Here is a 14,358-nt window from a genome sequence, read left to right as displayed (position 1 = left end):
GGATTTACAGGAAAAACTGGGATCACAAGGGACATTGACCTTTATTTGCAGTGTTGCTTTTGGGTACTTCTATGATCATTCCTATCAGCCACACATTGCAATTTGGTACATCCTAGCACAACCCTCACAGTCAGCCTGGCCCAGAGGCAAGTGAGGAAGGGGGCAAGAGGAAGGAAATTTGGGTTGCAAAAGTAGACTGAAAGGAGAACGACAAGCACAGGATGAGATGGGTAACACACTAGGGATAGGGAAATCTGAAATGGAGGGGTGGCTGACAGGAGACTGGTCCACAGGGTGGCTGTGGGAAGTGGGTGAGTTCCTGCAGCAGTCCAGGGGGCTGAGCAGCAGTGCAGGCACGAGCCTGGCTTTTCAGAGGACTTGGTTTTCAGAATCAGCAGCTGGAGTGGCATCTTCTGACACCTTTGTAACCTCCACAGGGCACCCATGGACCTTGCAAAATGCTTCCCCTTCCGCTTCCCAACTGCCTCCTTCTGCCCTTCTCCAAGAGGCAAGTCATGCTGGTCCTGCCAGCCAGATGCCAGTAACTACTCACCAGGCAGCTCCAGTTCCTGGGGACCAGATGAAGAATCCTGTTCCTGGAGTCACTGCTGTGCCATATGCTGCTGAGCCAATGCTGTTCTCTGCCTCAGAGAGGGACACACTTCACACAGTGACCATAATACTCTTTCAGATGAAAATAAGGTTTACAAGAGGAAGTAAGTTAATTTATAATTAACTCAAGATGCCTGAACCCAAGACAAGGAACACTTTAACCAGCAGCCAGATGGCTTTGCGGGCTCTGTTCCTTAAACCATTTATCAGCTTTTCTTCCCAGAGACTGCCAGTCAAACAGCAGGCCCTCAAAATTATCCTACCATCTCTCCAGGAGGGTATTTTTGTATAAAGGTCTTGTTGGATTTCCAAACTTTATGTGAGTAGCTTAATTTACTACAGCCAGACTTTCTTTACTAAGGGAATGTAGGACAGAGACTTTTTTTTTGCATGGAAGACACCTCTTCAGGGTTGCAGATTTAAGATTTCCTTCCCTTCCTGACCTAAAATGAAAACTAATTACTACTTAAACAGAAATGAAACGCTTTTCTTTGAGTCCCCTTGTGTCTGCTACAGACACAACTCTCCAGGTCTTTGCTCTTTGTTGTGTTTGCCTTTGCAACAAGCTCTCACAGCAGTGCAGTTTCCTTGATCTACTGGTGCTAGAAATATATTCTACTGAAACTGCTAAAGATTTCCTCTTCTGTATACAAAATTAATATTCTTTCTAGAGGAAAATCATAGCAATGAGCATCTTCTGCTCTGCACCTCTACACAGATGCATGTGAGAATGCTGACTTCACACATGAAGCATTTGATGCCCCATGCAGAGTTGATTCCAGAAGGTCAGATTTTAAGGCCCATGGGAATCTTCTCTCCCCACCTCCTGCATGGCAGAAGCCATATAATTCTCCCAATCATTCCTGGATTTGAGGCCAAAGCACCTGCATGGAAGGAGTTGCCCAATTATTCCGATGGTTACAATGGATCATTTTATCATCAAATTGTCATGGGATGCTACTAAGCATTGGTCTGCTACACTGAAGAGCCATCAAGTTCTGTGTTTTGATCATCTTACTACTGGAGAGCTCAATTTTTCTTTCCATGCTTTTTCAAACAAAATGGATACTATAATGGGTTTGGGTTTTTCTGTTTTTTTATAGAAACACTTTATTGCTGCAGTCAATAACCCTGCGTATCACACACAAATAACCAATTACAGTTTAAGAAACTAAAAATAACTCTGCAAGTGGTAATACTGAGAAAATAAACATACATGAAAGGATACAAAACTATACATTAAGTTACTAGAAATTTAATAACTAAAAAATTCTGCAGAAGTATGAAGTGTCTTGTATAAACTATACAACACATGCCAGTGTAAAGTTCTTCAACATTATACAATTACCTATCTACAAATGTTTTACCTAAATACAAGATTAGCTGCAATTTTTAAACAGTTATCTTCTATATAAAGACAAGTGCTTTCAGAACTTCATTGGAATATACAGACACTGCAATATCTCAAAACTAGAAAATAATCACAAAAGAAAAGGTCCCACTTAGAAATTTTCTTTGCGTATCTAATACAACACTAAGGAAACCCAGCCAGCAATATCTTTGCTTTTGTATTTGCCCTGTTTCACCTATATCTGAGAGGGACCCAACCCAGAGTCACTGATCTCTGCCCTTTCATTGCTGGCCAGTCTCCAGAGCAGACCACACCAGAAATCTGGATCGTAACACACATCAGCTGTAGGAGGAATTTGGACCTGGTTCCCACTCTGCAATAGATACATACTCTGCCACACACAGGGCAGATGCAACCAGCTCCTGTGCGTGGCCACGTCCATGCATCGCTTCAAAGGTTTCCTTTGAGTGGCAGGCCAAGCAGCCCCCTCCCTTACAGCACCAAGTGAGACTCATGCTCTGATCAGTACAGGGGGTTGGCCTGAACAGAGTTACAACTGCTTCCCAGGAATTCCCAGGTACAGCCCAGAGGCCCAGTACTTCTCTAACCTCTCACAGGCTCATTCAATCTTCATTGAATGCCTCCTTGCTGAAGTGAAGCCAATCTTGATACTCAGCCAGAGGGAGCTCTCCCAGGGTCTGGCCCTGAACACATTTTAAACACCTTCAGAACACATTTTAAACACCACTGTCACTCCCAAAATGCAGGCTTACAGTTGAAAAAAGTCCTGAGAATTCACAGGAATTTAGTATCTCATCAGCTCTTACATGGGATCAACCTTCTGCAGCACACATCTGTATTTCTAACATAATGCATGTTCATGACCTGGCAAATTCATCAAATGTGACACAGCAGGGGAATTTCCTTGGCCCAGATGGTGTCTTTCTGGACAGGAGTGCTGTCAGTAGAATGGGGTCAGTTATCTGGGGCATTGGACATAGCAGCAAAGGCTCTGGCAATCCAGGGAAAGGACTGTGGTAGATGGCATTAAGCCTATGCTCCCTCCTACTTAAATTCTGGTTTCAGGAAAGTCTCAGGGTAACCCAAGATAACTTTGGCCAAGGTACAAGGACCAGGCTTCCATTTCAGTATTTTAAAAAGCTGCCAGAAGAAGTACTGGAAAGCCTGATCTAACAGGGGGTGGTTGTTCCCCTTACTGACACCTGAACAGAAAGGACAGGGCTCACCTGAGCTGGCATCAGTGCCTAGCAGCTGGAAGCTGAAAAAAGTCAACAGTATCTTCTTGAGGAGAAAGAAGAAAAAAAGCACCATTCAGCCTTCTCAAACATTTGATGGCATCATGCAGAAGCAGAGAACTGCATCTCCAGAAGCCCACCATTAACATCAAGCAAGAATCAGCATGAGAAGTGTGACCAGCATAAATTGAACTCCCTGACAGATGGATCTCTTCCTGCAGCCTTTCCTGGTATAAGCATTCCTAAGCAGTATAAAGAATTTAAATAACAGGCCTTAATTTTCGTTCAGAAAAGACCTGTTGGGAAAGGGAATTGTTAGCAGCAACACTGGCTAAAACATTTTTATTCACAAATATTTTTCCCTATGTGATTTTGCTGGAGATGATTTTCCTTTACAAGTGAAGATACTCAGGGGCACAGCAAAAACCTTCAGTATCCTGAATATACTGAACACTACCTGGCACATTCCACATGCAGCTTCCAAAACACCAAATGAGATTTTGCAATGTTTCACCCAGAATCACGTACAACAGTGACTGAAGCAGAAGCAGCAAGTTACAGTATGCTGTATCAGCGATGTCAGAACAGTGCTCATACACCGGAGCCTCTCAGGTGTGAGCTGGACAACAGCCAGGTTTCATGCCAGGACTTGTCCATCTTCATTTCACCCACTGGCCACAGATGGGATGAGAAAATGCACAGTATCGCTCGGCAGCTGATCCTGTGCATCCTGCAGCTGTGACGTGAGCCTCTTGCAGACGGGCAGGCCTTGTGCACTTGGGCATTTCAGAAGAACATCATGAAGGTGTGCAAGACCTGATACTTAACCCACCTGAGTTTATCTAGTGAATCTTTCACAGAACAAAACAGAAAACAAAACTAGACAGTGTATTATCTGGGTTCTCGTAACAGAAGAGGATCACCCACAGCAGAGTTCAGGAAAGGTCTTGAGTAATTGCACTTTAAATTATGGCAGGCACAGGCAACAAACTCTGCATGTGTATGGTCACAAAGACTGTCCTGATACTAGCAGGGTACGCAGAGTTTGTCTTGCCTGTATCACTTAAGCATGGGACATCCTGACAGCTAGTACAGTACACAAATCCATGCCAGTGCAGCTTTACCAGGACTGCCCAGAGGTCTGGATGTTTTAACACATCTCAAGAACAAGGTACCATGTTGTTCATGAAGATCACAGACAGTAAGCTTCAAGCATGAAGTGACAGAGGCACATGTGCTTTTCCTCTAACAGCTTCTAGAAACCACTGGGATGAGTGTTCTCTTACCAGAGTCCGTCCCCGGCCTTCTATTAAAATATTGATTTAGAAATAAATTAATATTACATTTTAAGGAAAAAATCCCTGATCTCTTACTGTTATACTTTAAGAAGTCTTAAAGCAGCTGCTTTTACTATTAAAAGAATGTACCCAAAGTTGTACTTCAAAAATACTAAGTGAAACTTGAACTAGAGCTCAGAATTTAATTCAGTATCTCAACAAGTAAACAGGAACTTTTACCTGAGAAGTCCAGGCAACTCCTACTAAAACCAGCCATATTTTCATCATTGACTTTACAGAGATTTAGACAGGGCTCAGGTAGAGAAAGTCAGCTTTCAAATGCAGAGGCCTCAAGTGCTGACTTTTTGTGGGGCTTCGTTTCTGCTCCAGTCACACTGAGACTTTGGTTAAATGAGGGCTTAAAGCTGGACAGTGGTGCAGTGAAACAGACTGGACAAACAAATCAACTGCAGACACCTCAGGCTTTGGGCAACTGTGTCCAAAGCCTTGCAAACAGATTTTAAAACTGTCCCTCTCTTTGCATGAAAGCGGGCTGATTAAAAAGCCAGTCCCAAATTCAAAAGCACAGACATATACTATTCTCTGACCACACAGTGCATCACATCAGGCAGGTATTTTTAAATTTATCCACTTAATGTGATATTTACTTCCTAGACTTGGATGTCAGCATCTCCTCTGACAACATCAAATTCTTGGGCAGCTCACACATGACACAGCACTAAAGAAAGAAAACCAGTTTCAGCTGTATTGACTAAGTTTCCTTTTTTCTATAACAGCTCACATTTTTATCAATATAGCAACAAACCCTTTACCAATGGTTTGGAATGAAAGTTACATCAGGTCTATATATGCAGGTATGTTGATGGTCTGACCTGTTGGGAAGAAAAAAATCAAAACCAATACCCAAAACAGAGCACTGAAACCACTGAAAACAAACATTGAACACATCCACTACTCCTCATACACAAGTCACAAGTGCAATATCCTTTGAAGAAAATTGCTCCTCAAAGGAAACCCAAAGAGGCAGAGCTTTTTAGTGTTATGTTTAGTAAGATAATGTGGGCATGTGTTGGAAATCCAGGCTGAAATTTTTTAAAATTTTTTTTCATAAGGCAAGAGGTTAATGTTCCAGAAGAATAGATGGGGTAAAGAATGAAGAAATGTTTTAAAAAATGACACATTCTTTCAAGTTTCATTCTCATTTGACATACATATCACAAAATAAAGATTTTTAAAAGTGCTATATGCTTTGTAAGTCTCATCGCAATAAGTAAAGCAAAATTTTACACCTGCTGCCTAAGACACAATGTTAGTGGCAGTGTTAGTGGTAGATTAGACTCTCTCTCTCATTTCTCTCACTGTCTGGGACAACCTCCTTCATCACACATAAAGAACAGACCAACCAACCCACCCCACACTTCATATCCTCCAGGATCACCTAAGAGTTATGTTCTAAAGTAACAGACTCCATGAAGTTGATGACAGCTCACTAGCAGCTTCCTTGACACCAAACCCAAGGCTCATTCTACCCAATATCCTGTGGCTCTTTGATCAGCCAGTACGAGACACAAAATGTTGAGAGGTATGCAACCATGATGACATTGACAGATATGCCTAAGGGATTTAAAAAAATCCAACAATAAAAACAAACGTAAAAAATTCATCCGCCAGCCCTCAGCTGTTTGCTGATTTTAAAAAGGTAGCGCAGTTTGCAGTAAACAATGATATTCAATTCTTCAAGGACATACAGAAACACCCCTTCCACCTAGCAATCAGACATGAAGGATTTCTGCAGCACAGTCTTCTGGCTCTGTGTAATGTGAAGAGTTTGTGTCTGAATGGTGAACCCCAAACATTTCTTTACTTTCGAAGTTTGGCTCCATTAGTGCAGGTTTTTCAAAAATATTCTTTTTGCTAGTTTCTGGACAGTTTTGTACATATATTACTCGGTTATAAGCTTTAAGTCTCTTCCACAGCTGTACGTACACCTTGCATTGTACGTACATGAACAGAAGTCCTCCAGTGAAACCAATAGCCACAACTACCAGCTTAGTCCAAAATGGCCACTCTAGAATACCTGGAAGAAAGAAAATAAAAAGAAGAATTAAATTCATCTCAGTGACTGCCAGTCAAACAGCAGGCCCTGGAAATTATCCTACCATCTCTCCAGGAGGGTATTTTTGTATAAAGGTCTTGTGGGGTTTCCAAACTTTATGTAAGTAGCTTAATTTACTACAGTCAGACTTTCTTTAGCTGGACTAAACTATATCTTTCAAAAATGTACTGGAATGAAACTGTTACAGAGTTTGGGCCATGCAAACTATTCTTATTCTGCAATTTTTCTGGTCCGGCTTTTTTTTTCCCCCTCATCAAGTCAAACACACAGACTTCTGTTTCACATATCACATTCTTCCCCACCAGAGAAAAAAACCAAAACAACTGATTTTCTGTGTCTGAGCCTTGATGCACTACAATGACAGAGTCAAGGCAACCACCAGTAATATGCTTAGGTCCTTTTACACCTGTTTTTAAACAAAGACTGAATCAAATTATGAAAGGGATTCTATGGCATGGTTTCCTCTTCGTAGCAGAGACTCAACTCAGTGACCCAACAAGTCTGTTCCACTCTGTGATCACACAGTACATGGAGACATAAAGGAATGATTGTTACCATATAGCTTGACATGTTTGTTATGCGGACGAGGAAAATTTTATCCGCACCACACCCAGTAACTTGTATCTGAACTAGAGCATCTCCTTTGATACAAAACTGCAAGTGCTGGAGATGCCGAAGTATTCCAAGCTTACCTTCTGTCCTTAAAAAATTACCACCATCACTTTGCCTAAATTTGTCTAGCTTGAACATTTAGACAGTGAATCTTGCTACATTTCTATCAACCACTTTTAAACTAAAAACTATTCATTTTATACATATTCTGCTTACATAGATCCTGTATTCATCCAGCCTCTTTAAAATGAGCGCCATCATAAGATGGCTATGAAACTATGCTGAATCACCCATTATCAGGTTTTTCAGAGAATAAAATTGTATCTTTCAAACTCTTCAAAGTTTTAACCAAGATCCAGGCTGGTGTTTTGGAAATGCATGGTAGTGTGGGAGGAATGAAAATATTTTAGTCCCAAAGTACAAAGGGCATTACACCCCTACTACTGATGAAATCCCACCTGTGATTCATATCTGACCCTCTGATTCAAAGGTGAGCTGTCTGATGCTGTCTGTAGGCAGTGACAGCACATGCTTGCCCCTGTGTGGACATAAATATATATCCACACACACTTCCTGCATCCCCCAGCTCATTACAGCACTCCCTGGATTAAGAATCCAAATGAAAGGAGCGAAGAAAGCACTATAATATGTACCAAATATTCACATCCTTCCTCCTAGTTATGTTCATCTAATATATTTACTGGTTAAAATAACCTGGCGATGTTAAATTTTTGAAAACATATCCTTTTCATTATCATATGGAAACCTTACACTTTTGAAAGGCCAATAATCACTGTTCATGGAAGAAATGGGGTTGGATGGAACAGAAACTAAGGGATTTCATCGAAAGCAGCTTCCTCACTGAAGTAATGAACAATCCCACTATAGCCTAAATGAGAAACGAGAGGATAATTTTTTTAATTTCAAGGGATTCTGCTCTGAAGAGACTGTAACAGCTCTGTGGATTTACAGGTTTATTAATGCTCAACTATCTCCCCAAAGGACACTGTTAACCCGCAAAACATTTTCCACCTGCATGCCTAGTTGGCATGGGGTGCTCTGTAAGCAAGGAGAGCTTGCCTTCTAACAGCTTCCATCCATTCTATCCCCACCTTCAGGCTCAGCTGCCTGAGGAACAGTTTTGTGACAGCTGCAAATCTGCAGCCCAGCATACCTGAGTAAACACATTTCAGCTTGGTATGTTTACTGCTGACATACTAGAGAAAATCTTCTATTCAAGAAGCTAAGGTACCTGTGCACTGGCGTAGCAGCCCTCGGTAAGATTGCAATGCATCTTATCTCAGTTGTGCAAATTGGAGTCCTAATACTCAACCTGAATTTCTTCTGCTTCAAGTGAAATCACTCAAAAGTTTTTCCAGCCTAACATGGCTCACTGATGACAAACCCACCCGACAGATGACTGGTTGGAAAGAAAACCCTGTTGATTTACCTCAAAGATTTCAATCTAGGTTCCTCTTACTTCTTCTCTTTTTTAAAACTGTTCCAGTTTTGCCCAGTTTAAAGGCAGTCATGGCAGCAAACAAATGCTTACATCCTGGTCTGCAAATTTAGACCTAAATTTGCTGAGGCAGTGCAACTTTGCGTCTGGCTACAGTGGATTAGCTCTCATATCCATGCATTTCACAAGTGCAAACTAAACTGACCTGAAACAGATTAAAAAAGTACCCAAAGATTAATTCACTGGTTAATTTACTGATTTAACTAAATTATTTTAGAACTGTGCTTTTAAACCAACCCAACACCAGGGTAAAGCTGACTAGTTTAACACTTACATTCCACATCCTCTCTGCAATCAGGGAAAAATAATTTTTCCAAGAGAGTAAGTGGGAAGATAAGCAAGTAACATACCGGTAGTTTGTCCCTGTTTAATCTCTTCAGCAGTCCTGTCTATCAGGACGTAGAGAGACCACACAACGCAGGTGATGGCAATGATATGGAATGTTACAGAGCACATGATCTTCCTCCTCTCGCTGGCTGTCATCTGCAGCTTCTCCCACTGGCAAGAAACCAGGAACCAGAGCAAGATATTAGGAGTTTATTGTAGTTACTAGAGAGTATGAGAAGAGAATATTGATAAGAACAAAAGCCAGGCAGGAGACCAGTTTCCTCCTAACAAGGATTTTAAAAGTCAGATGGCATTATTGCTTTGGTCACAGCATGTGTGTGATGGCTGGCAGCTCACCCTGCTGTGACAGGAGCCATCCTGGTGCTGGAGGGGACTCAGCTCCTGCCTCAGCACACTGTCATCACACCCCGCTTACCCACACAGGGGCAGCTACAGCACAGATGGGTCCAAGCAGTGCTGCTCCTTCCTGGGTTCCCCACTTGACAGCTGCAGCTAAGTATCATGAGCTGGAGTGGGTACCCTTGCTCAGAGAGACATTCAACAGAACAGCGGAAGTGGCACATGACCAGGGTGTGTAAAGACACCTCATGGTGAGCTCTGAGTCCCATGGCTGTTCAGCTCTCACCTCTTGCCTCTGGGGGTTTCATTCAATCTTCACATATATTTAACACCACTTATAGCAGTGACACTCACAGTTTATTTTCAGTTTTCCAAGTCCACTTATATACATATGCCCTAAGAATATCCAGGAGAACAGGGGTGACAGCTTTTCTAAGTGAGAGAATGCAGGAAATTAAATCCCCAGATCTGCATCTATTAACAATGCTTATATAGCCCAAAACAAAACCACAAGATCAAGCCAATGTACTTGCAGAAAGATACAAAGAAACTAGACAATTATTATAGGTGCTTCTAATATGCCAGACATACCTGGGACACCCAGAAGCTGTGTTTTAAATTTTTCTGTAATTTTGCCTATGTATACGATGAAAGTTTTTGCATGTGGGACACACATCCCTCAGCATATATGCTTGGAAGAGAATTATGATGGGCTTTTCTCATACTTTCACAAAATACATGCTGGGACAAAAACATCTCATGCATAAAAACATGTGTTTGATGTCTCATAGAATAATTTGTAGAAAAAGAGGACTTCAAAAAGGAAGCATAATGTGGAAGGGGGTGAGGATGACCTGAATGGTATAATTGAAATCATCCATTATGTTGAATTATTGCTTCTACTGTTACAAAAATGAGAATGGTTGAAACATGAGACAGAGACTTTGTAAGCATCTCTGTGCTACAGACAGACACATCTCTTTGTCCAGCCTAAGCCACATTTCCAGTTACGTGATTATCCAAACCTCATCCTGGCACAAGAACTGAGTACTTCCAGGAATGACATGCCAGACTCCTTGTACTAGAAAGCTGTATTTCTTCAATCATTTTAGAAAAAGCTTGGACAAAACATTCCCTTGTATGTTGTATGTTAAACAGAAAATTGCTTTTGCTTCTATACAAAGGTATTGCCTTTTGATAGAAAGTACAAATTAATCAAATTATTTTGCCAAAAAGCAACCATGTTAGATCTATTAGCCAATGCTTTTACAGAGCCAGGAGGATCTGTGTTTTGGCTAATTTATAGCTCTCATTTCTGTTCCACAGTTTGGGCTCCTCTGCTGGACAATACCTCCTGTGAACTGCTGGCTCCACAGTCACAAAACCAGCTTGCACCATCTCAGTGCTTCAAGAGAGATGACTGCAAAGCAAAAGAGAAAATACTCTGCAAACTGCACACTAGCCCAGAGAGGAAACTCAAATCTGTAGGTCCCTGCTGTATTATTCTGATGACACAGCATGTGGCATTTCCCACTTAAAACAGTCAGCAGTTCTGGACTTTTCAAGTGTTGTTAAAACAAACAAACACAGCAGCAGAAAATTTAGATTTATTGTCTCTTTTTTAATTTAAATTTTTAAATTAGGCATCTCTCTCTTGTCTGCCCTCATCTTCATTTGAGCCATGACACATTTTGTTCTCACCCTCTTCCCTTAGTAACTTAGTGTTTGAAAAGCCCAATGCTGCAATACAACCTTAAGATGCCAAGGGAGTTTAATTCCATTTCTACCCTACAGACAAATGAGAAGCCCTATTATTTGCCCCATCCTGATAATATTCACCAGTTCCAGACTGTTTTCTCCAGACTGAAAAGCTGCCGTAAGGGCTGAGTTGAAGATACAGAAGCATCTTATCTTTTTGCTGCAGCCAAACCTCTAAAAGGACTCTAGATGTTTCTGAGAGGTAAACTCTTTCTATTTATGGCTCTATCCCTAGCTTCTGGCAAGTTGTCTGCTTCCCACAGATGACCTGTTCAGATATAACTAATGATGTTGAGTGACTCATTTCTGAAGGTGCACAACATTTTTTTTCCCACAGGGCACAAATATTCAGAAAATGTTCCCCACCCACTTCAGGCAGAGTGAGTGACTATTCAGCGAGAGTCAGCAGTCAACTGACAACTATAGCAACTCTTTTTTCTTTGGATTCTCTAGAGTAATTTCTTTCCTGTCCTACAGCTGGGCTGTGCAAAGTACTGTCTGTGCAGACAACAGAGCTTATGATGACCAATACTGCAGCTCAGAAACAACTACACTCTGTACCAAGGGGCTACCAAACCAAAATCTGCAATTTTTAGAAGGCAATGATCCACCACAGTCAAAAGCAAAGGACATCCTACCCACTGGACATGCTAAGCTACACACTTTACAGGCAGTACATCTTTCTGAAAAAATACGAATTGTTTGAAATCTGCTCTATTTTCTGTTAGAAGTCACTTTTAGGACTTGGACAAGTTCTCGTAACAGTTTTTGGAAAGCTGCAGTCCAGACTTCCCAGCCTACGTGATTTAGGCTCATCATAACTGAATTTAATGTTTCTCATTTATTCTAGTTCCAGACTGAGGTTATTGTTATTAACCTCTTCCACTTTGGAAGATATGGCAAGACTTATCTGTGCTAAGAATACCAGTGACTTCCATCTCAAAATCCTGATGTAAGGACGACTGACCTTGAAAGCTCAGAGGGTGTGGGAGAACAAAATGAGAATAGAAGCACAAAACTGGTCTTGGCACCTATACTTTAAGTCACCAGATTTATGAAAGATACTTATCTATAAAACAAAAATACAGGTTCTAGCAACCTGAAAGTACTAAAACCTAGTCAGTCACAGCCTAAGAAAAGGTAAAAATGAAAACACCTTCTACTTACAATGTGTTATTTTCACTAAATGAGTTTGAGCCTTTAAAAAAGAAAAGCTACAAATTTTAACTAAATTACATTCAGGAAGTGTGATTTAAAGTAAATCTAATGTTAAACCCTTATATTCTGAAGAGGACTTAAAAGCTATGTGGATCTTGGAGCCACAAACTAAAGCAGGTAACAGTAATACAAAGCTCCACAGTAAAAAAAAAAAAAAAGCTGATAACTGTAGAGTTTTGTGCTCTAAAATCTAAAGAAAAAAATCAGATTGTTGCATGGACATATATACATATATATATTTACACATACATATATATATTTACACATTTAGACACAAAAAACTGCTGGGTATAACGGCTGTTATCAGAGCTGGATTCCTGTGATGTTGAATTTGCCAGGGTGAGTGTTAATTCAAATCCTTTTGTACCTGTACGAGACTGACCAAACTTACTAAGGGAGTCACAGAAACTTTAATAGATAGATGGTGGGTGCTGCAGGCTTGTGAGCACAGCCTGTTCCAGAGGGGATCTCTGTTTAACAAAGCATGTCCCTGGGGAAGCAGGTGCTGTGCCTACCTTTCTCAAAGGCTTCAGTTTTGTCTCCATGATGAACTCATACTTGCACAGTTCGCAGCATCGCGTATCCGAGCTCTTGATCCATTGCTGCAGGCAGGCCTGGTGCACAAAATGAAGACTTCCCGTACAGTGACAGGGGGTAATCAAAGGGCTCTCATCATCTCCTTCACAGTGACATATCCTGAATCAGAAGTAAAGCTGCTCATTAGGAGAAGAGGAAGCAGAAAGGATGTGGAAGAGCCATGTAATATCTGTGATCACACATGGAAGTTCACTGAGGATCCCGAGACATATGAATCAAAGCAATGTGTTCCACAGAGAAGCTAAAACTAAACAACTCAATTGCTGCACAAGCACATACACAGGCACAAAATAATTAAGCACAGACACATCTAGCTAGAGAGCTGCTTTACCACAGATAAGGCACACACAGAGAGCCTGACAGAAATGCAGTACCTGAAAGAAAAAATGGAGCACGAAATGACAATGTTTCACCCAGACCCATAGCACTTAACTGCAAATAGCAATTAAATGGATCAGACAGCACTTCCCAAGACAAAATATGCACAGAGAGGTACAGCTACTCATGTAGTATGGTCTGAAATAGAACATAAACCAAAATTCCAACACCAATGGTGAATCAGTCCACCCCAGGATTATGAACAACTAATTCAGACAGCCTGGATTTCACACAAGTGATTAATTCTGATGCAAATTGCTAAGAGACAGATTCACAATGCAAAACTACAGCACTGAATCTGAACCCCAAAACACACTTAGACTAAATGGTTTTGCTTCTCCAACTCTTACTTAGCAAGAGCTGCTAAGAAACATCAGTTCTGCAAAATTCCCTATTTTCCTTACAGCCTAACTGTGCAAACAGCAAAGACAGCTGATAAAATGTTACTACCAGCTACTGACATTTGATTTCCAGATTCAATTTATACACAACCCTTGGGTAGCATTGAGCATTGTGAAGTCCTTCTAGCCATGTGGAAGAGGTCATGAATTGAAAGGGGGATGGTGAGGAGCTCAGGGAATGAATACGAGTTACTAAGCATATGTGAAGTAGGTTCTGGCCTGATGCCATCCCTGTCTATTACTGAAATCTCTTACTGATGTGTAGCATCTTGCCTCTTGTGACCTTGCTGATAGTTGGCAAGTGGAAATGAAGGTGTGGGTGGATTACAACAGCATCTTGTTGATGTAAGCCAGTACAGAACTAGATATGGTAGCAGTGAGGGAGGAAATCAAATAATATTGGCAAGTAATAACAAAGCCAGCTTTAGGAAGTGCTGTTAGGGAGGAGAAAGACTAGGATAATAAAATGCTTGGTAGAAGGATTGGACATTTGCTCCTGAACTTAATGACTCTTGCTCCTCAGCCACATTTTGGACGTGGGATGGGGCAAACCTG

General features: G+C 41.2%; 1 protein-coding gene across 6 annotated transcripts in view; it reads right to left on the bottom strand.

Moving 5' to 3' along the window:
- Positions 1–1,700: 1,700 nt before the first annotated feature.
- The window catches only part of MARCHF8 (membrane associated ring-CH-type finger 8), an 88,230-nt gene continuing 75,572 nt past the window's right edge, over positions 1,701–14,358 (bottom strand). For all 6 annotated transcript variants that reach the window (XM_066191289.1, XM_066191292.1, XM_066191290.1 and 3 more), the window contains 3 exons: positions 12,943–13,123; positions 9,115–9,262; positions 1,701–6,594 (listed from right to left, as the gene is read on the bottom strand). In XM_066191289.1, coding sequence (XP_066047386.1) covers positions 6,290–6,594; positions 9,115–9,262; positions 12,943–13,123 — 634 coding nt within the window. In that variant the 3' untranslated portion in view covers positions 1,701–6,289. The remainder of the gene's footprint in view (positions 6,595–9,114; positions 9,263–12,942; positions 13,124–14,358) is intronic.

Source organism: Chamaea fasciata, unplaced genomic scaffold (assembly GCF_029207755.1).
Source record: "Chamaea fasciata isolate MVZ Bird 193981 ecotype frontalis unplaced genomic scaffold, bChaFas1.0.hap1 SCAF_9, whole genome shotgun sequence".
Taxonomy (NCBI): Eukaryota; Metazoa; Chordata; class Aves; order Passeriformes; family Sylviidae; genus Chamaea; species Chamaea fasciata.
The sequence above is the reverse complement of the archived record's forward strand: the minus strand, read 5'-3'. Positions and strand labels throughout refer to the sequence as shown.